The sequence below is a fragment of the Helicoverpa armigera genome, chromosome 22, assembly GCF_030705265.1.
Source record: "Helicoverpa armigera isolate CAAS_96S chromosome 22, ASM3070526v1, whole genome shotgun sequence".
In the NCBI taxonomy this organism is placed as follows: Eukaryota; Metazoa; Arthropoda; class Insecta; order Lepidoptera; family Noctuidae; genus Helicoverpa; species Helicoverpa armigera.
Window position 1 is genome coordinate 1,907,205 of NC_087141.1, and position 24,032 is coordinate 1,931,236.

The following is a 24,032-nucleotide window of genomic DNA, read 5'->3' on the forward strand; positions in this document are numbered from 1 at the left end:
AGGGGCGAACCTCACAGTGTTAGAAGAGCAAACCCTATTTACAGGCGGTTATGAAAAATATTTGAAATGAATTCGCTATTTACCTCTAGGAAATTAATATACGAGTTATCAACGTGTCTCGGCGACGCCGCGTGCAGCGTGGGCTGCGCCGGGAGCGTGGGGCCCGGAGGTGCGGGGCCCGAGGGCGCGGAGCCCGCGGGTGTGGGGCCCGTGGGCCCAGCGGGGCGCGCGGGCCGCACGTACGGGCCCCCGCGCGGCGCCCGCAGCACGCGGGATTCTTTACACGTCTTCTCCTTTTTAACAATACGCCAATTTTCAGACACGCTATTAAGTGATACTGCATTTTTGCGTAATCACAGCTTTTTAAAAACAAGAACTCTACTGAGGAAAGCAAATAAATCGCAATTTTGTTGCAGTACCACTAAAGGTTTGCAGTAGTTTATCAAAAACCGAGTAACAAGGGTAAAGTCAGACTAACCATCTTTTAAAAGATTAACGATGAAAATGTTTAATTTGTCCGAAATATTTCAAAGCTGCCGTTTAGAGCCCAGCTCTTCACCGATTTGTTTTTGCAAGACAACGCACGTCACGCCGTTACCGATTGCAATGCTATTTTGCATATCCATTCGTCGGGCTGTTACCCGTTGTCGCTGTTATGCTCAAGACTAATAAATAAAAACATTTTTACAGGCTTACCTTATGCGTGAGTGTGTGCGTTTGTAACAAATGCGTGGCGGGTTGCGATACAACTAGGGGAGTCAGTCCGCTCACTACCACGCTGCCATCTGCGAAGATATTCATTCAATTATGAATTATCTTGTAGTATTTTATTAATCCCATTTTGACAGTGTAATTAAGGTAAAAATGTTGCTATCTAGGGGATACCAAATAGCATAATGTTAATCCCCACTTCGATTCTTTCAAAAGGATACACTAAAAGATGCATGGTAGGAAGAAATAATTTTATAAAATGAATGTAATGTTACCTGCAGTCGTGGAAACAGGCGTCGGAGAGATAATTCCGTTTTCTTTAGTTATCCTACTTTCAACGGTGGTTGTTGTTACACCTGTGAATAAGATACGATTGGAGCTTGAGTTTATATGCTTTCGGACTAACATTGAAATTCTATTCTATAATGATGATTCGTTTGGGAAATTAATTAAAAATGATGGACAAAAAACACTGCCCTGTGGCATTCAGCCTTAGTGGTGAGTAACACAGATTTTATCTTTTAATATTTACTGAAATCACTCACTCAGATTATATGGACAAAGTTTACTCATTGGAAAACTATTTCAATCACAAATATAGGACATATAACAAAAATTGCTATTTTCCTTATTCCGTTTAAATAAACTAACAATGAAATTATAAATAAAGAAATAGCTCGAAATACTAGGGCAGCATAACTTACCGTTGGTATGTACAGGCGCCTGCAGCACTCGCAGGCCGCTACTAGTTGACAACAGCTGCAGCGCCGCTGACCCTACCACTAAACCACTGCTACCGACCACCTGAAGAAAACGAACAATTTAAGTAAGAGAACTACCGGAGTAAAAAACTCTCATCAGTAGGCAAAACTAATCATTTCTTGGTTATAGAAATCGGTTATTTAAAGAGGGTGCAACAGTGACGGTCCTTACATAGTTGTAAGTTAAAGACATAGATATTATGTTCTAACCAGACAAGAAGAAGTAAGAACGATTTTCAATGCTGAAATTAGGTCCTAACAAATAACACTTTTATAATATGAATTCACAAATAAAGGTTTATATTATGTAGTAAATAACAAAGAACTATCTCACCTGCGATATGGGAAGATGTATTTGAGCTGGATGTACTAAAGTACTGAGGGCATTCGTCACGCCGTTTTCTACCGTCTGCCCATTCTGAAACAATGAGAACTTATTTAAGGTATTGCAATAGCATAAGTCTTAAAACTATATTAAGTTTATAGTCTCAATTTAACTGATAGAGTAATTAAAAAAGCAAGAGCAATAATCAAAATCAAAAGAGCACCTGTCAAAGAGTTACGCTCCCTTTTCGACGATAAAAAAATATTGTTTTTGAATCCAAATCAAAAAATAAAACTTGACCATAATTTTTTGAACTATGCTATGCTTCACAACTAAGATGATAAACCAAGATGCTGAAGTTTGAACTAGACTATAATATGTAACTATAGCGGCATTTAACAAGGTTATCGGTAGACCTAGGCTTAAATTGTCCTACAATGTAATTGAACAAATATTTTTGACCGAATAACACGCGCCATTTATATGTGCGTCATGTGCATATATTATAACGATGACGTCATCTAAACTTCGTGAACTTTCATAAGATTGCCCAGATAACGACAAGGTGATATTAAATCATACCGACTTATAACCATGACATATATTTATAAAAAATAGAGGCTAGAAGGTAAAATAAATGACAGAACTATTTTACCTTCTAACCAAAAAACATTGTATTGTTAAAACAATACTAATACAATTTTGTTTGTTCCATATTCTGTTTCTAAAAATACTTTATACTTGATTGTTTTTTAACAGATATCGTTCACAAAGACTTTATATCGGCACCCATGTATGCCGTAATACCTGACTCATTCATTTGACATTTGAAACGTGTGAAATTTGCTTCTATAATTAAAACGCATTTTCTATTCGCAATTAGCGCTAAATGCGCATTTCGTTTCGTTTATCAGCAATTTAGATTCAATATTATTTAAACATAGCATTAATTGTTATGTAATGCAAAATATTTGGGTTCAAAATCCAATTACGCCATCGTGATCGTCAAAACATCATTGGTTTGGTCGTGTCTTAGGCTTTTGACAACATAGCACCATGGGTTGATACTGCCCAAGCTGACATTCAAGTAAATAAGAATGAATCAGTGACCTAATAGATTCTGTACGATTATGATTCCAAGATCTGCACGAAGTTATGACTGTCTAAAGTACATGACATTATTTAAACACCGAGCGTTCCTCAGGGATCAAACCTGAGACCCGTTTCCTTTAACTTAGTCAATGACACAAAAAAAAAACAAAATTGTCTAGACAATTGAATTCAAATAGAATATTAAACGTGCTTAAGTTTATTCTGACTAGTAGAATTGAAACAATCAACAAATTGGCGCTTATACTTAACAAAAATAAAAAACAGGAAGTATGACTTAATAGCAGTTAATATAACAAACAATTAACAAAACCGCCAAAAAAATACTAACTTGAGTAGCAGGTTCTGCCGGCGCAAGCGTAGTGAGCGTCAACGTACTCGGCCTCGTGCCGTACGATGTCCGCACAACCTGAAACATTAATTAACAAAAACATCTAATTAACACCATCGCAATTATCTAAAACATCATACTTAAGTTTCGGATTAACAATTTGATGAACAACCAATCCTAATCCAAGATTAGGTCAGCTCTAATTTCTAACATTGTACCAGGCGATCATACCTGCGAGGTGGTGGGAGTGATTTGTATAGGCAGCGTACGCAACTTCGTGCTTAGGTTTAGAGTGCGGGGAGGAGACGTCTCCATTCGCGCGATGGAACGCGGCGGCGACGCTGATATCTGAAATTAGGACAATTTATTCACTTCACCTTGTCTGTTATTATTTTATTTTTGTTTTAAGTATTTATTCTTCTTGATTTATTTATTTTAGGGCTGATTTTTCAATCATCAGTTAACTTCTATCTGAGGAATAAATATGGCGGTTTGACATTTTTTCCACACAAAAGCTGTCAAAACGTCAAACATATTCCTCAGATAACAGTTATCTGGCGATTGAAAAATCAGCCCTTATTGGAATTAGAATAAATAATATATTTTAAAAATATTATAATACTTACACTTATAGGAGGGATTCCTAAAACTTGGCCGTTCACGGGATCTTCTATGACTTTATCTTCGGTGACGGCATCTGTTAAAAAGTAATTAATTAATAGAAAAAATATACTATATTCCAAAACAAAAAAAAAGTAATATTAGACATGATAAAAAACAATATGACCTTATTTCTCAGCGTAATATTTTCGATAAACAATAAATTAAAATAATTGTTGTTTCTCTCTTGATAAACGTGTCAATCAATAATATACGTTTATTATTTTCATAATTAAATTATTATACAAAATGCATTGTACGCGAAATATTAAATAATTTCGACCAAAAGTACCAGGCGCGCACAACCAGATAGGAGGTTAACGTACCTATACTTCGAGGGCGAACAGTTGTTCGGACCGAGATCTCTCTTTTCAAGGCGGAAAGCCTCTGTTGCGCCGCGATCTTCTCACGCGCCAACCGTTCCATTTCGTGCTCACAATCGCGCTCCTTACGACGTAAAACCTGCAGACAACATTAAAATTAGAGTACAAAACTTTGACTTCAAGTTTTTTAAATATAACTTAACTTTTCCTGATAAGTCAATAAATTATTTTGTAAGAAAATACTTGTACCTATTTATGAAAAACTTTAGGAGTTCAAAAAATATAAATCGAGCCTCTATTGAAAAGCAACAGAGAATAGAGAATCCTAATCAATTCTCAAATTTTCAAGCCTATTCAAAAAGTTTTGAACTCGATCTTTTTTTACAAAAGTTGGAAACAATTTGCAAATAGAAGCGAAGCCGTAGTTTTTAATTGAATTTACGAAATCTAGCCGCTCGTTTAGCTGGCTATTGACGTGGTTCCAAGGTACATTTAGCGCAAAAGGTAAAGGAAAATATTATTATTTCAAAAACTGAAACTGAGAATGTTTTACGTACACGAGTAGGACGTGGGAGGTATTGATATTGTTAATTAATTCTCACTAGTTCATACGTGTTTGTTATAATAACATTAGTTGATATAATCCGAAGTATTTATTTACATATACGGTAACCTATTTAATTTACCTAACGTTTACCTAAAACAGTTACTCATAAATCATGATGATTGCGTCAAAAGCTTGTCCTTGGACCTCCGTTGTCAAGCGTGATCTATTCTATATGTAAGATTAGAAATTATGAATCAAGGCGATGCATATCTTACATAGATGCATGCATACATGGACGCATAAATACGACATGCATGTATAATGAAAACGTACGTATCAACGAGATTGAACCAGTACTATCTAGATTTATTTGGATAAAATAAGAATTTAATTTTTCAACTCAAATTGAGGTCACTGTGCCACCAGTACTTTTGATGACATGATACATTAATTAGCAAAAGAAAAATATTCATGTAAGTTTTCCAAGAATTAAAACCCAGTATAATTTTTCCAATTTGACAGAGTTACAAAGTCGATGTTTTATCAGTCTGAAAATGACAGATGTAATTATAGGCAGACACATTTCGCGACCTTTCAATTAAGATAATTTATCTCTCTGTTGTACAAAATTGATAGACGGCTAACAAAGAGTTTAAAATATTGGGATCTTACTTTTTACATACCTAGTTACAGTAAATAATTATGAATTTAATTAATTTATTTACATGATAAAGTTTAAAACCCTTATTATTTTGAACAATTGATTTGACAAAGTTTTTCAAAAACGCTAGCTAATTAGGGAAGCATGAAGGCCATCGACGTTCGTTTGAAAGGCGATAGCTACCAGGAAAGCAGAACTGCAGAATGGTAGATACTAACCTGAATATATCTAATAGCGGAGCCCAGTATAGAAAGGTTGGATGTTTTCTTGTCATCTGGTGTTGTGGGGAGCTGTCTTTTGAGGAGTTCGAAGCACTCCTTGAGGTGTGCCCGTCGGTTCTTCTCCAGTTTGTTGTGGACTTCCCTCGTGCCGGCTCGGGGGGCACTGCCGTTGCTGCCCCCGCTGCCGCTGCCATTGCTGCAACCGCTGCCACTGCCGTTACTGCTTACCGATGGAGGGGAGGGGATGGGGGGTGGCCTGTTGACAATATCATAAACACTGTTCATTTTGACGTCATCATGGCAAAAAATGTTTTTTGCTGTTAATTATTAGGTAGAATTTGCAATTTTCAAATCTAGCGATATCGTCACCTGCATTGTGTTGTAATGCATTCATAACATAATTCTGTTTGTATTTCATGTAACCATTTGTGCGCAATACTACTAACTAATCACGAGGTTGATTTGCGCAATAACCCTTGTTATTCTTTATTTCATTGTTTATATTGATAATTTTGTGGAGGTATGAGAGAAAATTGGCACATATGATGCTTGGATATCATCTTCTTCCTGCCTTTTGGCACAAACTATTTGGATCAGAGAAATGTTTTTCCCTTTCATCCTTTATCTACTTGTTACGATTATAATTTACTATTTACTATATGTTTCACATTCTATTATAGTTCAATTACTAGACGACATTTACGCGTGTCAGCGTTTGTTGATAATAGCCAGTTATTATGATTAACTCAGACATAACTATGTCTGGATTATTCCATTATTTCATAACGTATACTATACTCATTGAATATAATTGCATTAGCTTAGCTTCTACAATAACATACATTTCAGACATTAACATAGGTGACCATATGTAAACTAAGATTTAAAATGTTAAAAGATTCAAACTAAACAGTTTATTAGCCAACGGCAACGGTCACCGAGAAACGAGTCCCAACGCTTGTAGTAATAAAGCAAAACCGATCACGAATTTACATACAAAAACTACAGGTGTATAAAAACTAAAAATAATTCTTGCACAATACTTTTACTAGTGTGTGATTCCTAAGATAAAACAATAAAACATTTGTACATTCTACTCCCGGATACAGACTCCAGTATCCATAGATAAACATTTTCCTTAATTAGCGAGACAAAAATAGATATTACAACCTTAATTTGAAAACAGTCTCGTACTACAGTACCTTCAGATGAATGATGCATACTGATAGTGACAAGGACGTATTCCCTGATGCATACAAAACCCTAGCTAATAAATTAGGTATTCAATTCATGGTTGTTAATATCCAAACCTTGACAGCAATCGACTGAAAAAATAGCATCACATGCGCTCCTACCAGAACTACATAACGTAGGGGAGGTAGCAAGGATGAAATTACAATTTCCATTAAGACCTGTTTACATTTTATTGTATTCCTCTGACGCGAAACGTCCTAGATCCACTTTATTAATTCACCAATGCATTGTAAATAACTCGAGTAAGTGTAAATACTAAGAGATAGAGCATTATCAGGTGGCCCCATTTTTTAATAAATTGTTAACACTGGAGAGCTTGATGTCGTGTATATTGTAATAACAAATGGAATAACAACAGTTTTCCTCGAGCGGTTTGTGTGTCATTGCTGCATGTCATTTGTCTTTTTATCAACTCAATATACGACATCAATCATTTTGGAAGCCTGATGAATAATGATTTGACTCGTCTTTATTTTTTTGTAAATTGAATACAATCCGATGTCATGTTTAACCAATGTTTCCAGAAATGTTTCTCCGCCGAATTCTCTGCAGTTTTGGAGAGAAAAACTCTTTCCTTGCTTTTGGAAATTCTTTATCAGGTCTGGTTTTGTGGAAGATGTTAAATTCTTAAAAATAAATCTTTACATTTATTTGCCTCTACTATTTTTATATTTACAAACGGTGTATCTCTTAATCTACCTCACTTTTCACCAAACTAGGATTTAGTCTATCCATCTAAATCATGCCGTTTATAATGAAGCTGTTATCCATATAGAAGAATGAAATGAAACGAAATTGTTCTGAACTTGTATGCAACTTCTTATGCAAAAATTATAGTTCAAGTATAAGTGCAGTTGTGCAGTTTATTGCATCTTAATAATTAAAAACCTATGAACAGGTTTTTCCACCATTTATAACAAAGAAGATATGTATGGATTATGCTTAAGTAAAGCATTTATTTCTACAAGATTATTTTATATTATTGTGTTTTCTACAAGCAAGATTTACACACATACCAAAAGTTTTATTGACAAACAACAATGACCGTCGCGAGTGGCTCGTCGTGCGAATCTCCAGCTGTTTTAGACACCAATGTTACTAGGAGAACATACCCATGACTGATACTCGTCGTCCGCGGCCTGGAATGTTCTTGTGCGAAGTCGAGGAGGGGCGCAGGAGGAGGTGCGGTGGCCGCGGGGACCGGCTCGAGCGCAACGACGACGGGTGAGGGCACGGGCGGGCAGGGGGGAGCCACCGGCACCGGCGACGTCGGCCGGACAACACCGTTGCTGCGCGGCTTCACCGGCAGCTCTGTCACCATTCGCACCGACACCGGCGGCGACTTCGGCTCCTCCTCTGTAAACAAACATGTCACGTCAGAACAAGATACATACGCAAATACTATCTTAGAACTAATTACGATTATGAAAATGTTATCATCAGTTCACTGAGGTCCTATTAGAAAATGAACGAACCGTCCTAGGTCGGTCAACACTTGTCAAACCCGTGTCAACCGCTCGTCGACGGCTGCAGTCCGTGGCGGTAAACTACCAGGCGAACATATTTAGCAAGCGTTCAATACAGCTGCGCAAATGAAACAGCCATATTAGAGCGAGTGAGACAGCATCAGGCCACTTTACTTTCAAATAGTAACGGTACGCAATAGTAAACTTTACGCACATGCAATACCGTCCATAGTAGTCTGAACGTAAGGAAAATCAGTCACGCTGCAATGGCGAGTGAGACAGACGATCCGGTTGAGTGTAGTGAAAGAGACGGAAGCGGGGGCGTGGTCTGACGATAAAATTACGTCAGCACATGTGGTTGCGCGCGTGTTCGGTTTGTTTGGCGTTAACAGTTGCCACGCCGAAAATCAGCTGCTCAACCAAGTGCCAGAAAAAACAAGCCGCGACGTAACCGGCCCGTAAAATGACTGGCGTCTGCTAGTGCTACTACTAGATTGGGCCGGGCTTGTTTTTGTTGAGCGCCGAACCGAATGTACCATTTTATAATATCGCGTTCGCTTAGGTAAAACACGTATCTTATAAGATAAACAATTTATTATCAAGAGGTTCGGCGAAGCACTATTAATAACAGAAAGATACAACGAACGTTTATTTTATCACGTCCGAAAGATATAGGTACATAACAGTGTTGTTTTCGTTAGCTGAAGTCTAAATGTCATCCAGTATACCTATTAAACGTGGTGGTAAAAATACTTTACGTAATGATGTATCGTCTGTATGAAGCGTGCTATTTATATGTTTAAGACCTGGATTTTTATGTCGGCTAGACGCAGCAGCGCAGGCTGAACAATGATTGGATTGTTATCTTACAGGAACTACGCAGCTCTGCCACGCTACACGTACACTACGCCTCGTCATGAGCTCTTTGCGTTATAGAATGTCGATTGGATGAGTAATTGCGACCTGCATAACAAGTGCCGTCACCTTTTAGATTATTTTTATTAGTCACTTTAATTACAATTGCTTCTTCCAATGTTGGAAACTGCTCACAGTCCATCACTTCATTCATTAACACGTGCATTTATGAAATTAGAATTCCATTAATGGATAATAGAATGTCTTCGACGTTAGTTGTAGAGGCCGCGGTATAATAGAATATAGACTCATAATTATACAATGAATTCAACGTAGTTCTATAGTAGAAGTTTGCTTGATCTTTGTCAACTTATTACTGTGAAGTTTATTTATAGAAATCAGTACACGTGTAATAAACCTAAGTGCCACCAACGTTCATGCAGTAAATGGATTTAGTTAAGATAGTTTTAGACCAAAATGGCTCTTAATTTTGAAAGCAGTGAAAATTGCAGAACGTAGTAATTGTTGCAGACAGGCGTAGATTAAAATAATGAACACAAACTCACAAAGATGAGCAAACAATTCAATTTCTACAATCTACACGAGCGTCGGGCACTATAATAGGAAAACATAAAAGCTAGGTGGTTATTGACCGACATATTGAATCGTGTTCAATATGAATAAGAATTGTTTAAGCGTGTCCTAGACGTGGCCTAGGAGTTTGCACTGGTGACTTTGACAAACATCCCGACTTTATAGAGCTGCTTTGAGACAATAAACTTAGATCAATGAGCCTCACATTTGTAGTACTTTACAAATATGGGGTTGTTAACACGAACACGATAATCTTAGGGAGTAATGGCAATCATTGAGATTTTAAGTCAAAGTCAAAGAAATCTCTTTATGGGTCAGGCAGCAATTTTTTTTGATTTGCTATGTAGACAATTCAATTGGGATACACTTTATACGATATTTACATGGAAAAATTTAACATAGGTGCCAAGTATGCCAAAAGGTCTTATTCCTTCCAAACATCTGCATCGTCATCCCATTGATTTCCCTATTTCAAAACATTTCGTTAAATCATTCAAAGCTTAAACCTTCTAAAGCAGGTAGACTACGCTGATAAATCAAATGCAAATAAGGAAAAGTAAACAAAATCAGAGCAATGAAAAACAGACACAAGACACGAATTTACAGACACAAACACAGCGTTCTAAAAATCAACCGAATAGTGGTCCCCAATCTTGCCCCAATAGAGAATTTAAAAAGTAGAAAATGGAAAATAGGCGCCGACAAAAACAGCGAAAATGTTAATGCGAACTCTTGTAACTTAATCTCATATTCATGGAATATCTAATTGTATTTGAAACTATCGGTTCAGATGTCCTCATCTTAAAAAGGAGAACTGGAAAGTATGAATAAAAAAATCTTCAATGTTCTAGAAAAAACTTTACAAGTAGCTTTTTCAATCTTAGTAGAACAGGGTGAAGGGTCACTAACTCTCAAAGCATTTTAACACGTCTACGACAAACAATTCTAATTCTCGATAAATCCATCAATGGCCATTTCTTGGCATTACCCACGCATAATTTGACCCCATTAAGTCTGTCGAACTCAGCTAAGTCTCTTTTGAGAAATATTCTTTGAACTGACCTGTATGTATGCCGAATATTTGCTGAGCAATAATGGATGCCATATATGAATTGAAGTCTAAAACTTCAAACTTGAAAGCTAGTTGGACCAAAAGGACATTGACCAACGATTTAGATAGAACAAATACCGATATATACGGAATTGCACTATAAATATGTAATAGAATTGGTTACACGTCTCTTGAACTTGAAAATTTCAATACTTTTAAGAAAAATAGCATTCAATTATTCAGTATTCTAATAGAAGTTGGTTTCATTGCATTTGAAGCAGAACAAAAGGCTGAAAACAATATTTTTTATATTGAACACATACTTATTCATTCACGTCAATATTTTCAGATTTTAAAGCGTAGCATATGTGCGTTTGACAGAGAATTACATAATATTTTATCTAATAGATAAACAATCGTTTAAACTGACAAGCTGTCCAGTGTCTGAATAAAAAAATGATGTAGGCTTATTGGCTGTCAAGTGCAGGCAGTACCAGGGTACAATAAGAGCGTAGGTAGTGCCCGGGGAGGGGCAGCAGTAACGTGCGTCATTGGCCTTCTGGCAACCTCACAGGGGGTTGTTATGTAGACGCTGGGATTCGTCCTTGAGAACCTTTGAAAAGTGGACAGAAAGCAAGGTTGTATACGCATGATGACGTAAAACAGGAACGGTAACATTATTGCTTTGTTATAACAAAACTATAATATCACGTAAACATATTACGCAATGCGTTAAAAAGTTTGGTAATAAGTGGGGTAGTTAAAATCAAAGTCGCGTTTGAAAACTCGCACCTAGCCATGAAGTCAAAATACGAAAAATTACCCTAACTTAGATGCAATTTAAAATGTTTTGAGCAACTTTTAAAAGAAACATACCAACGCCTACAATTCACGTAAAATTCCTTCTAGCGTAAGCATTTCCACGAGAAAACACTAATCCACAGGTACTCAAGTCCGCAGACACTAAAGGCCTCCTGTTGGATTATGTTCGCCTGGTAGAATTGCGCATGGCGGGCGCGCACCTACAAGCGGCGAGCACGCAAACACCGACCATCTCCCACGTCGGGACACCCACACGTGCAAGTGAAACTGTGATTCCAGACACTAGTGAACCGGTATCGATGTTATGGGCATCTGTTGCTGATCCAAGACCGGTATTTAAAATACCAGCACTGAATAGGCGTTCGTTGTAAGCTGTTGCTTGCAAAATTATTGTCAATTTGTATGATTTATTACTGATTTATTTGTTTTTCTATGTTTGCTGTCTTTGATGTGTCATTAATCATTAAGTTAGACATCAACTAAATCAAATTCTTTATTTTATCAGTAGTCGTAACCGCTTAGTGTCTTGTCGTCTAATCCAATGCACTATATGCCAATCGTTGTCTTAGGTTCGTCTTCAAGTTTTCTTTTATTCAGTGTGTTATGTTTTAATTTACATTGTTTCTTAAACAAAACACGTGATTTTTGAGTAACATCGTTGCACAACCTCTTTGTAGTAACAGGCACTTTTGCCATTTTCAACGAAGTTGTAAAAACAAAACTGCTAACTTCGACTGCGGGAAAAATTGCAGGTTAGATTTCATTTTTTGTTTAACTTTTTTCAGAATGTTATGAGAGTAACTTTGAAATAATACCTCAATGGTTTCTCAGCTCGAATCGCTGGATTTCTCAGTCGTACAAATTTTTCTTTTGTTTAAAAGTTTTGAATGTTCCATAAAATGAGGTTTTGTTAGGTCATTTTGTGAGTTGTTTCTATTCGCTACTTTACAGGTTCCTAAGGATTTATACCTATTTATGAACCTGAGCGAATTTTCCTGATGACATCAGAGACTTGGATCTCATCAGGAAAATTCAGCTATTAATACAGAAAAGTATTTTAATGAAGACTTAGATATTTCCTCACAACCGTTGTAAAAAAGAACAATTGACAGCTAATTTAAATCCAGTATGAGCCGGATTTAAAGACGTAAGAGAACCTATTTATCTGTAACCCGATGGTAGTTATCACGGTGTACCCGGGTGTTCACACATTTACACATAACACTTATGTATAAGTATGTAGCTACACCTAGATAAGGTTTGTTACCGAACAAAAGCGTTACGTGTAATAAATTGAATATGGAGTAGTGAGAGGGCCACTAGTTCAGTCGAGAGGGACTGCAGTGGGGGCTGAGGGAGCCTCCGGGTCTGGAAGTGATAAGCGGGGCGGTGGGCCTGCGCGGGTGGGCCGCGGGGAGGGCTCGCGAGGGGGGGGAGGTGCTCGGCATCGGCACGTGACAAGCCGTCACGCGGCACGAACTCACCCGAACGCATCGCCGCTGCAACGCGCTCTCCACTGAGAGGGGGGGTACACTGTCTACCTAACTAGCACATATACGTACTGATACTGACACCTTGCCTTCAAGTACACTGGACTGGGACAATAAAATTAACTCTCGTAATTTTGCCACTTTGCCGAATGATTAACATGCAATGTTCAACTTGTTTGTAGGGCGCTGAGTCATTTCAAATATTGCGGTTTTGCTGTAAAATAAGCTTACGTCTGGCACGCTCGATGCGTCTACCTGTATTATAAACCTGATACTTGTGACTTGTAAAAAGGTCACAAGGACCAGAAATCAGGGAGCAAGGACCAGATATGAAAGACTGCCGCGCGAGAAGAGCACTAAAGACGCAAGCGCTTCTCATACGATGTAATAAAATGTTACGATTTCGGGGTGTGATATTTTTTATCTCAATGTCAATAACCTCGCCAATACGTGGCGGGCCGCTCTACATTTTTACAACGCTTCATTACGCGACAACCGCTCGACACGTGTAGCGCACTCGATAACAATTAGATTTGCTTTGCCAATCTCAACTGAACATTACCAGTTATAAGACAATGAAAGACCGTGATACTCTTGAGGACGTGTTAAAAAGGAACAAAAAATCCTGCCTGTATGAAAAAACGAAACCCGACTGATTTGGTTTTGAGCGCAGAATCCCAGCCATTTGATTGATTGACACCTATTTTGAGTGAGGTTGAAGTATTCAGTCACTTTTTGATATACGGACGTTGTTAAACTGGTCTTTTTATATTAAGGGAACTAGGAAATGACATAAAGCCACAGTCGCAGCCGCAGCACGCAGAATTTAAATCGATAAACCATCAGTAGTAGAGGTCACCCCGTAATAAAGTTAGTTCTAGAACAAAGATAGGTAGCGTCGAGCGCATATCTCGTTAACGATAAAGTTTGCCGACAGGGAATACAGATGACCACAATATAAACGTTATTACAAAACCCAAAGAGCACACAATCAAATGAAATGTTACTCATTACGTGCGTGTGACGTGCGAACCAGAGCTAACCGTATTGAAAGAGTGAAACAAAAGAAACGCCGATAAGATAATGTTTATGAAAACAAATATGGTTACGATGAGGTTAGCGACAGAATAACAATACTGAAACATGGTTTCATTATCATAACTGCGAAACAGTAAGAAGCCTTAAAACAAGATAGTGACAACAACGAAATTGTAACGTTTTACGAGTAGAAGATACTAGAAGCTCTATTTAGGGAGTTGGTGTGAAGCGAAGAAGCCTTGACACAAAGCGCGGTGGTTGTGTCGCGAACCTGTGCATGTAGTTGTTCGAGGAGTTAATCTCATAAAACTATGTAATTATGTCCGTTACGCAACCGTGCGCCGTCCACGTCACGCTGACACACGCCGGCCATCTTTATTGGATTACAACTTTCATTGTGTGCGACATCCGCCTGTTATTACGTAAAAATATTGCTATTATTTTGCTCTGCAATTGTTAGCTTATTGCCAATACACACGTTATTGTGGCTATTTAGTTGTTCAGCACTTGCACTGAAATGTCGATAATGCTCTCCTGTATTGACAAAAATATTTGGACATTCAATTTGCAAAAAAATACAAATGAAGCCACATAACCGTCTTATCTGTAGTCAAGTTCGTACTACTTGACCGTTGAAAATGTCTCAGCTGCAGTGCGTCGTTTCAAATACCTATCTGAACGCTATTTACATAAGATTCGCAAAGCGTCACCATGACTGAATGAAGCAAAAACTGCAACTTTAACAATTATTATAATAATTAAACTATCAGGTACTTGGCAATGTCCTACTTTGCTGACCGAAGCAATAACTTATTTAGTGTCTACTCAATTTCTTTCTAATACAGCAGTACTTTGGATATTGACCCTCTTAAGGATAACTATGTATTTTTAGAACATTTCACAGACACAGGTACATAAGGTCACAAAGGAAAGCGAGTATGGAACACGCATGCCAATACAATACGGACAACATCGCATACGCTACAATATTTACGACCTTGCAAAGAAGAACGCCTTGACGGCTACACACCGACTTCTAGTACGCACGCAAAGCCTCTCTGTTTTGGTTTGTTGGTTTTCTTCCTCGTATATTATGCTGCCCTAATACAATACCGCTAACATTGTATCCTTTAAAGAATTAGATCCTTTACACAATGTAAGAATTTTATTTATTTAGCCTATGTAGGTATGTTATAATCTTCATATTTCATTATTTGTTCTCAAACAGAAAATTTGATGATAATTATTATGAAAGCATCTTTCAATCCAAAGAATTTCGTGAAGACCCGAAGAAACAGCAATTGCCAGTAGATAAATGAACTCTGAGTAATTCTCTCTATTTGCAGAATGTTTTAAAACAGGAGGGCCAGTTAATTGAAATTATTCGATGTTCTCAGAAATATAACTATGCATAGGCAATTTGCAGAATTCTTGCTAAGGTCACATGTGGACGGAAAAAAGAAACAAGACTTTGTGAGCAAAAAAAAAGCTTTGCAATGTACACAATCATTGTTCGCGGTTTCACTTACTACAATCTGAAATCTAAGCAGCTTAAATTGAAACAATGTAGAATAGTAGACATAGTTGCTAGGTCATACCTTACTGGTGTGACCCGTTTTCAACGCAACAATGTTTCTTCTTATAGTACTACAGAATCTTGAACATCACAACTCTTCTGAAGCATACATTGTATTTCTAACAATCTCCTGACAAACTGCTCTGATACCTCTGTACCTTATTCAAATGAATGTACCATCTCAAGATGTAAATTCTGAATGATTCAAATTCTGATAATAATAACAATAGGAACGCTTATTCCGCAGAGTTCTATCTAACAATATCTACTGGTGGAAATAGATATGAAGACGCTTTTGGAAAAACGCAACCTGAGCCTAAATTAGATTTAGAAGATAGACTTCCAGCTACAAAAGAATAAGAAAATCAATGAGTAATTATAGAAGTAACGTAAACTAAGAAACTAATAATATTTATGAACAATACTTAATGCAATAACGTTACAATAATTATGCGTATTAGTCGTGCTCTTGGATTTCGTTGAGCAAAAACTAGACGAGGTTACGCGGCAAGGTCAAATAATGCACTCGTGTGGACAATTCGTGTTGACCTATTGAATCATTTACTTGGAAATATCGCATTACAATTGAATTGTTGCGAGTTTCTGACTTCGCAAGTTTGCCAGCGTTTTGGGAGAAGACCTATAAAGAGACCGTTCTATTGTCTCAGCGCAAACAACGGTTTCAATATTAGCGTTGTCAAATATAATAATTTATTTTGTCTCACTGATTTTCGGTGATTCTATCGTGTAAACAAGCCATAAAAATGTAAGAAGTTCGTTCACCCAGCGATTTCATAGAACTACTTTTCATACAGAAAAATTCAATATGCCTAACTGTACTCTCGGAATATTGGAAAACTTATCTCCAATAAAAACTACAAGTTTTGAGAAGTTTCTAGGGTCGCTATTTATTTATAGACTCACCTAGATACTCTTTAATCCACTTCTTCTTGGGGGGTGGGCGGGTGATCTTTTGAGTATCTTTCACTTCCTCCTTGATGGGGCTCGGCATAAAGGTCTGGCTTGTGGAGGGCCTCTCAATTTCCGCGACTCGAGAAGCAGCGACCAGAGATGTGATCATTTGTTGCTGCGGGAACCCATAGCCGTTAATAGGATGGCCTTGTGCTTGCAGCTGTTTGTACGCCTTGAGCGTGATCGGTATCGGCTCGACGATGCTGCCGAATTCAGTCTCCCTGGTGTTGATGGCGATGGTGTGCAGTGTGTCGGTGTAGTACTCGCCGGGGGCTGCCATCGCGCCGAACAGTTCTGGCTGCACGCGACGTCTCCGGTAACCGGCAGTGCCCAGTTTCGCTTCGGTGGTTTCCATAAGTATACCCATTCTACAATGGGCTACTACATTAACTAACTACTACTATTAGTCCTCATTGTCATAGACTCACTTTTGTCCTATTCATTTTAAAGTTCACTTATTGTACAGTCTTGATAACTTAAGTCTATATTTTATGTTTTTCACTTATTCATTGCTTGAATTCCGCTGAAGTTTTCTAAAGAAACCAATGAAAACTTTTACGATAGGTTCGCAAACTTGAAAGGATTGTATAAGTCAATTGACGTTCAGAGCATATTGTTTTAAGTTTGTGAAACGATTAACAAGTCCGTGGCTATTGTACAGAAAGTTAACTGACTAGAAACGTGGGGCTTCTTTTTCAGAGTTCAGAGGCAGGGCAACCGTTTGCGCAACAATTTCTTGAAAAATTTGAAGAAAAACAAACAAGAAAACTTTTTGAAAGAAGAAACACAATAAGTATAAAACTTTTTGTTGTTATGTAAAATGTCATCCACATGTACAACTTTGGAGGGACAAAGTTCTTTTTTTACATGGCTTCATTACAAAGAGTTTCTTCTTAGGGATCATTTACCTAGACAGCCCAGTCAAAGTAAATATTAAAAAGATTTAAAAAATGATGTCCCAATAATACAGAACAAGGAAAACAGACTCAAAGGAAGAAGAACGTAGATTTCACAAGATCTTGTCATGTGCGAAATAATTGTCGAGAATGAGACGGAGCATGCATGAGCTAGTGTCAGAATGGGTGTTGTAAATGCGACGAGCTAGGAGGTTGTGCTGCCGCCACCAGCGGAGTGCGCGCCAGCGATCAACAAGTGCGGGGAGGGCGTCGAACGCATGGCACGACCCGCGCCGGCACGTGCACTCGCCCCCCGCGCCCCGCGCACCGCGCCTGCCACCGACAGACATTGACAGCTAGTTGTGCCTCCTCCCACACCATGCGGCCCTGGTACTGCGGCCGACCGAATTGGCAGACATAGTGGATTTTCCGACGGCAAACAAAAGAACGTGCGGAAATGTGTTTCAGTGCGGATACAATACAAATGAAAAGTTTAGTTTTTCTTTTTATACGTATGTAACAAAATTGGTTTTGCAAAATGCACATTGAAGTCTTTTAAGTTTTTTATACACCATTCTGTAACTACATTTGTTTAGGAATTCAATTTCGAATGTATGCAATAATGCAAGTAGTGTTATTGGAGTTTTTTGCAGTATTGCTGCTGAAATCAATGACGATTTGCCAGAGGACACAGAAAAAACTTATAAAAGTAAAGAGTCATTCTAGCATGACAGCAATTATAAAGAAAAGCGAACAGGTGTTGGTCTGTTCGCAAAATGAGCAGGGCAACGTTATCGGTTTGGTCACAACGCTAGATGTACACGTGCCTACAAAGCATTACTGTTATCGTGGAAAACCAATAACAAACCAGAGTTTATTCAACAACAAACGCCGCTTCAGAAAACTCCAGATCGCGAAAATGTAGAGGGGATAGATAAAAATTGTTGTTTTCAGAAGCGTTATCAAAATTAATGCAAGTGTTTGAGATAACAGTAATGAAGTTAGTTACGAGTTGTAACAGAATCAGAAGACGCAGAATGGATAGAAGCTACAGAATTGATCATGGATATAATAAACTAGACGTAGGTTAATAATAATTTGCAGACAATTTGGAGTAAGGCCTCAGTCATAGCGAGTGGAACGTAAGCGAGCGTACACACGCGCGAGTTATATAAGCGATACAAACGACGACACGTGTCCGTGTTTATATTATGTAACTCTACTTACCTACCGGCGCAATGCTGCGCTATACATGCCTAATCTACGTGTACTATTATTTCTATTAGACGTACTAGTCGCACTATATGTAGCTAGCTAGGTACTACTGCTTTTAATCTTTTAATCATGTTTTTGCTCCGATGATTATTTGGATACGGAATCTGATTGAATTCTCTTTAACCGATGACCTGAACTCTCAGATTTCTATAAAGGTTATGGCTATTGTTTAAATTATCTATAGACGCTAAGCCATACGAACGAGGAAAATTCGTAAATAATCCACGCAATAAATGACGTCAGGATCGTCTCACCGACAATCGGGCGCTTGATTATTGGCCGCGGAAAAATAAGACAGGAGCTCAATAAAAGCAAAACAAACTCTGACGGTATATGTGGTTTTGGATCAGAACAGGTTAAAGATATAGCAGAATCAAACTTCTATGAAAACGATTATAAAGAGAAACATCCAGTCAGCAAAAATGTGGCATAGCTACCACCTGACATGACATGTAGGACAGACGATGCCAAGCGTGCATTTTTTACAAATTGCGCAACTGCAAACAGCCCATAGCATAAAACCGTTTATACCTTGCGCAATATCAATAAATGAATAATTTAATTAAACACCGTAATCAAGAGTTGAAGACTCCTCGTAAGCGATGGTCTAATAACGCCATCACAAATATGAAAGCCTAGTATTTGTATAAGTTGAACACACAAAGGAGATCTGCTCTTGAAGTTGGTTTGTTCGAGCAAATGTGTGCTATTTCATTAACATTATTGATTCAATACATTTTCTCGTTATCGTGTAATCAGATTGCTAGTAAACTTTCTTATTGATCCCATTAACTTGTGACTGTAATATTATTAGTTCCTGAGTTACGTTTTCGCTTACTACGCATTGTACGTATTGATTCGTTCTCAACAAATGACGTGTTACAACTTCTGATGGACTGAGAATGGAACAAAAGAACTCACAAATATAATTAAATTACATTGGAAGTTTTGTTTGTAACGACCAAATTTTTGGAATCATATTTTATACAATGGTCATCAAGTCATCAGTCTATAACTACGACAATTCCTGCCGTAAACTCGGGACCCTAATCTGAGCGGTTACAACTTTATTTTTTTATTGCATGACATTTATTACGGGCAATCAAAAGTATAGCAATCCGCGTTTCATAAAAAAGCGGAAAATGTCGTTTTGGGTGTGGATTCTATGATATGGAGTAAGAAAACGCCTTTCGTATGAAAATTATCCTACAAAGATTCTGCAGGCTGATTGTTGTTAAAAACTTTTGATGGAGAAAACAATAAAAGATCGAAAGGACAACAGGGAAACCCAAAAGCGAGAAGATGGTGAAAGATGACCCAATTCCAAAAACGTTCCCTGAAGTAATCAAAACTACAATAACAACATTCGGTCGGATTGCAAAAATAATTTGGACATCAATAATACATAATTAAGGTTTTCACACCGAATTTACATGTTGAATTGACTGCAAATAAGTCAGTGAGACAAGAGTTACAGACACAAAGACAAGCCTCTAAACATTTGCCAACTATTGACCAAATTGAAAATTTTTACTACTGATATTATCCGGAATATGTGCCGAGCTGCTTGATCCTACCACGTAGCGATAAAGATACCATTGTAATGTATGTACATATCGATAATATTGTTACTAAGTTACGTAAGGCATTATTACAATAACATTACAATTAATTACACATATTACTAATCGTCGTTACTTATAAAGATAGTCTAAGAATTCAGTTAACTTCATAATTGCCTGATTTAGATTTCTCAGGTGAGATCACCCACGTCTCAAGTCAGTTCGATGGTGTTCCGGATAGCCTCCCAGGCAGTTGAGGAAAGATGGATGTGGTTTAGATATCTCCGAACGTCAATTGCAAAAATCCAATGATGGCGAGCGAGCGCAGACGAGAGAGCGCGAGGGTGGCGAGCGGGCGACAGTGTGCCAGGGTGTCGCGGCTGCTGCCGGCAGTGGGCTGCAGCTCGTGGTGGCGGGCACGTGGGGCGCGGCGCGGCGCAGGTGCCGCCGACCTCGCGCTATCTCGTCTCGCCGTTCGAGGTCGCGATGATAACGCACGCTATTTTCAACACGACGTCGTCAGCTCGACGATCGCGGTCGTGACCGTCGCAAACGCAGCCGCAAAATCACGAAAGACTCCCGAAACGGAAGCGCGACCGGTGCTAAACTGCAAACGCGACGTCGCGGGCGGTGCGATTCACTCGAGTTGTGTCAGCGTCGGCATGTCGCGATAGCGGGTCATCAGACTAGACAGCGACAGGCGAGGCGCGGAGCCGACCGCCGCCGACGCAATCCGCTCGACGACTGAGTGGCCGCTGCGGACCGCGGACCGGCTCCGTCTCCGAGGAGGGCGAGGAGGCGGGAGGTGCGCGACCTCCGGAACCCCGCGCCGCCGATCGCGGCGAGTGAAACCGACGGCGAACGAAATCGCGAGGAGGAGAGGCACGCGGGGGGCGCGCACGCGGTCGAGCGCAACGCTCACCGCTGCACCGCTCTCAACTTTACATAACGCTGCATGGACGGCGCGCGACGCATTCGCTTGTCGCACGCGAAAAGAGGTCGCCCCGACGGCCGCGCCGCGGGACACCTACAGAATTTAAACAACTTTGTGGCGATCGGCCGTAGGTGATGAAACAGCGGCGGCATTAGCACGCAGATGACGTGTTCGAGGAGTTAGTCGGTCGGCGTCGGAGTCACTGAACCTCGTCGCCGACGAATAAGGTGAATGGAACATTGCAACCGAATCGAGCGGCGCAACTGTGCGAACTAACGTAGGAGTCGGCTGTCGTGTAGCTGCGACGAGCCGCTCCTTATGCACGAGCCACAATGGCGAATAGCTTTCTAATGATACGTGGCCGACGCAGCCAGCATTGTCAGACTTCCCCCTTACACACAAACATACTTTAGCAGAAAACTACAACCTTACAAGTTTGACCCAGATGAAGCTAGAATTACTGTAAACTCAGGACAGTTATGAGCATCCGGCACCAAGGACTGGTCTTTATATCGAACATGTCAATCAACTGTACGCGAATAAATTAAACCCTGAAATATGAGTTTAGAGGTAGCATATGAGGAGTAGTACGCATTAACTGGTAAATTAAGCGTTCTTACGTCAGTAGTACTAATCTTCATAATAGGATTTCTCCGAGTTTACGACAGAACGTTCAGTATTTGGCCGCGTTACGTAGGAGCGGGGCGCGACTGGCACGTGTTATCTCGGTTACACCTACCTATATGTACTATGTTTATTTTTCTAACAATCGAGTCTCGCTATCGACGATCACGCCGAGAATAGTCAAATACATATAAGTGTTGCGGAACCATGAACTCTGATCGACTTGCGGAAGCGGAAAAACAAGACAAGCCATTTTATTGCAAGCCTGAAATGTTAAATCTCCTGCGGAAATTGATGAAACCACAAACAAATTATTTATATTTTAGTAACTAACATTGCAAAAATTATAGCACCCCCAAAATCAGACCAGATTATGAATAAAGGTGCTACGGGTGTGTCAGATTTTCGCGAATTTCTGTAAAACTGTAGACTATCTGTAGTTTCATTTCGTTTTTGAGCAGAAAATTCCATGTCTCAGTCTATATCTGAACAGCATTCTAGTACATCCATTTTGCACAAAGCTCTTACGTCTAACCCTTCCTTTTCCTCAGTAATACAGACTTGAAGTTTCGCTACTTGTGTGCGGCGGCGACGGTGCGGACATTATTTGGAGTGCAACTCACAGGAACGCATAAGTGGCACGGGTGCAGGTTCCGAGTTCCGATAAGGTGGCAGGTAGGGGGAGGGACGCGCATGCGTGCGGCGGCTGACCTTGGTGCGGTGCAGCGTGCAGCCCGGGCCGCCGCGCCGCCGCCCCCGCTACCCGCGCCCGGGGAACACCACGCCGCACAAATACCTCCCTCACTCTTCTTATACCTTTTGCAACCACACCTGCCGGTTTAGCAGGTTGTTGCGATGCGACCTAGCACCGTGCCTAGATTCTATTTCTGGAAGCTAGAGTCCCATTAAATCAAGTGCTCCACGCATCAAGCAACCACTGGGTTCAATAAAGAAACAGATAACAATGGTATTCTCACCAGTCAATCGACACTCGACAAAAACTGACCTCATGTGTGCCCATGTCAATTCACAAGCCGTCTTCAAATTTAAACACGGCTGTGTGTGTAACTTGGCAACATGCAATTAGCACCAGTAAACATTCCTGTCGCTGTTCTCATAAAAAAGAAAGAGCTCATATTTGAACAATCAATAACAACATTAATGACAGTAACGACATGTGAGTCGAAGTGGAAACACTGGGAAAGGGGGAGCCACCCGCCGGATGTCGAGATATGAGCCGTCTGCCTCGTGCGAAAGCTCCCTGATTTATGCAATTGATTTCGCCGATAAGCCAACTGCTGAAGCATTCAATAGGCATCTATTCTCTAAGGCCCAAAATACGAGTACCCATAGCACAAATAGAAAAGATACATATTTTAGCAAATAAACTGAGACAAGACACGAAATGATTAATGATTGCCATGAATCAAGTGGTAGATTAGTTTTTTCGCGAGCTCTGTCAAGGAGGACCGCAAAATGATTGTATTCCGTCTCAATATTGTTCGTGTTTTTGCAATTAATTAAATCGCAACACCTAAATAAATATCCCACACGTAGAACTTTGTACCTCGACAGATATCACTTTATATTATGTATTCCAAATCATTGAAAATTTTAGAAGCTAACGGTAGTTGGCTCAAGTTACCGTTGTCGAATTCTAATACATAAGCATTATTTGGATAATGTGATACACTCTCTATTCAGTTTCCTGGCTAAATATTAACAATTCTAATGGATATTTAACAGGGAACGAAGAGAAAAGCTAGTATTGAATCTCCGAGAGATTTTATTCGAAGTCTTTCATTTATTTGAGCGAGCAATGCGACGGTTACTAAGTATTGGAACGTAAAGACATTTCCACGAGTAGAGGCACTCGGATTATCTTATCGGCTTTCTGCAAGTAGAAACAGCCGCTCGTTTGTGTGACTAATGGCTGCAACGCTGTGCGTCGCATCGCGGGCTGCGGCAGCGCG

General features: G+C 39.4%; 1 protein-coding gene across 5 annotated transcripts in view; it reads right to left on the reverse strand.

The window, feature by feature from the left end:
* LOC110380620 (max-binding protein MNT) overlaps nt 1–24,032 on the reverse strand; it is a 30,564-nt gene that overhangs the window by 3,563 nt on the left and 2,969 nt on the right. Inside the window, exons 1-13 of one of the 5 annotated variants that reach the window (XM_021340648.3) lie at nt 21,000–22,280; nt 16,721–17,301; nt 8,017–8,260; nt 5,648–5,906; nt 4,225–4,360; nt 3,865–3,935; nt 3,470–3,586; nt 3,239–3,316; nt 1,807–1,890; nt 1,416–1,515; nt 987–1,067; nt 697–785; nt 84–293 (exon numbers count right to left, since the gene is read on the reverse strand). In XM_021340648.3, the coding sequence (XP_021196323.3) occupies nt 84–293; nt 697–785; nt 987–1,067; nt 1,416–1,515; nt 1,807–1,890; nt 3,239–3,316; nt 3,470–3,586; nt 3,865–3,935; nt 4,225–4,360; nt 5,648–5,906; nt 8,017–8,260; nt 16,721–17,135 (1,884 nt within the window). In that variant the 5' untranslated portion in view covers nt 17,136–17,301; nt 21,000–22,280. Of the gene's footprint in view, nt 1–83; nt 294–696; nt 786–986; nt 1,068–1,415; nt 1,516–1,806; nt 1,891–3,238; nt 3,317–3,469; nt 3,587–3,864; nt 3,936–4,224; nt 4,361–5,647; nt 5,907–8,016; nt 8,261–8,379; nt 8,536–16,720; nt 17,302–20,999; nt 22,281–24,032 lie in introns of those variants that run through there. The other 4 variants (XM_021340650.3, XM_021340651.3, XM_049843194.2 and 1 more) reach the window with 4 other exon arrangements.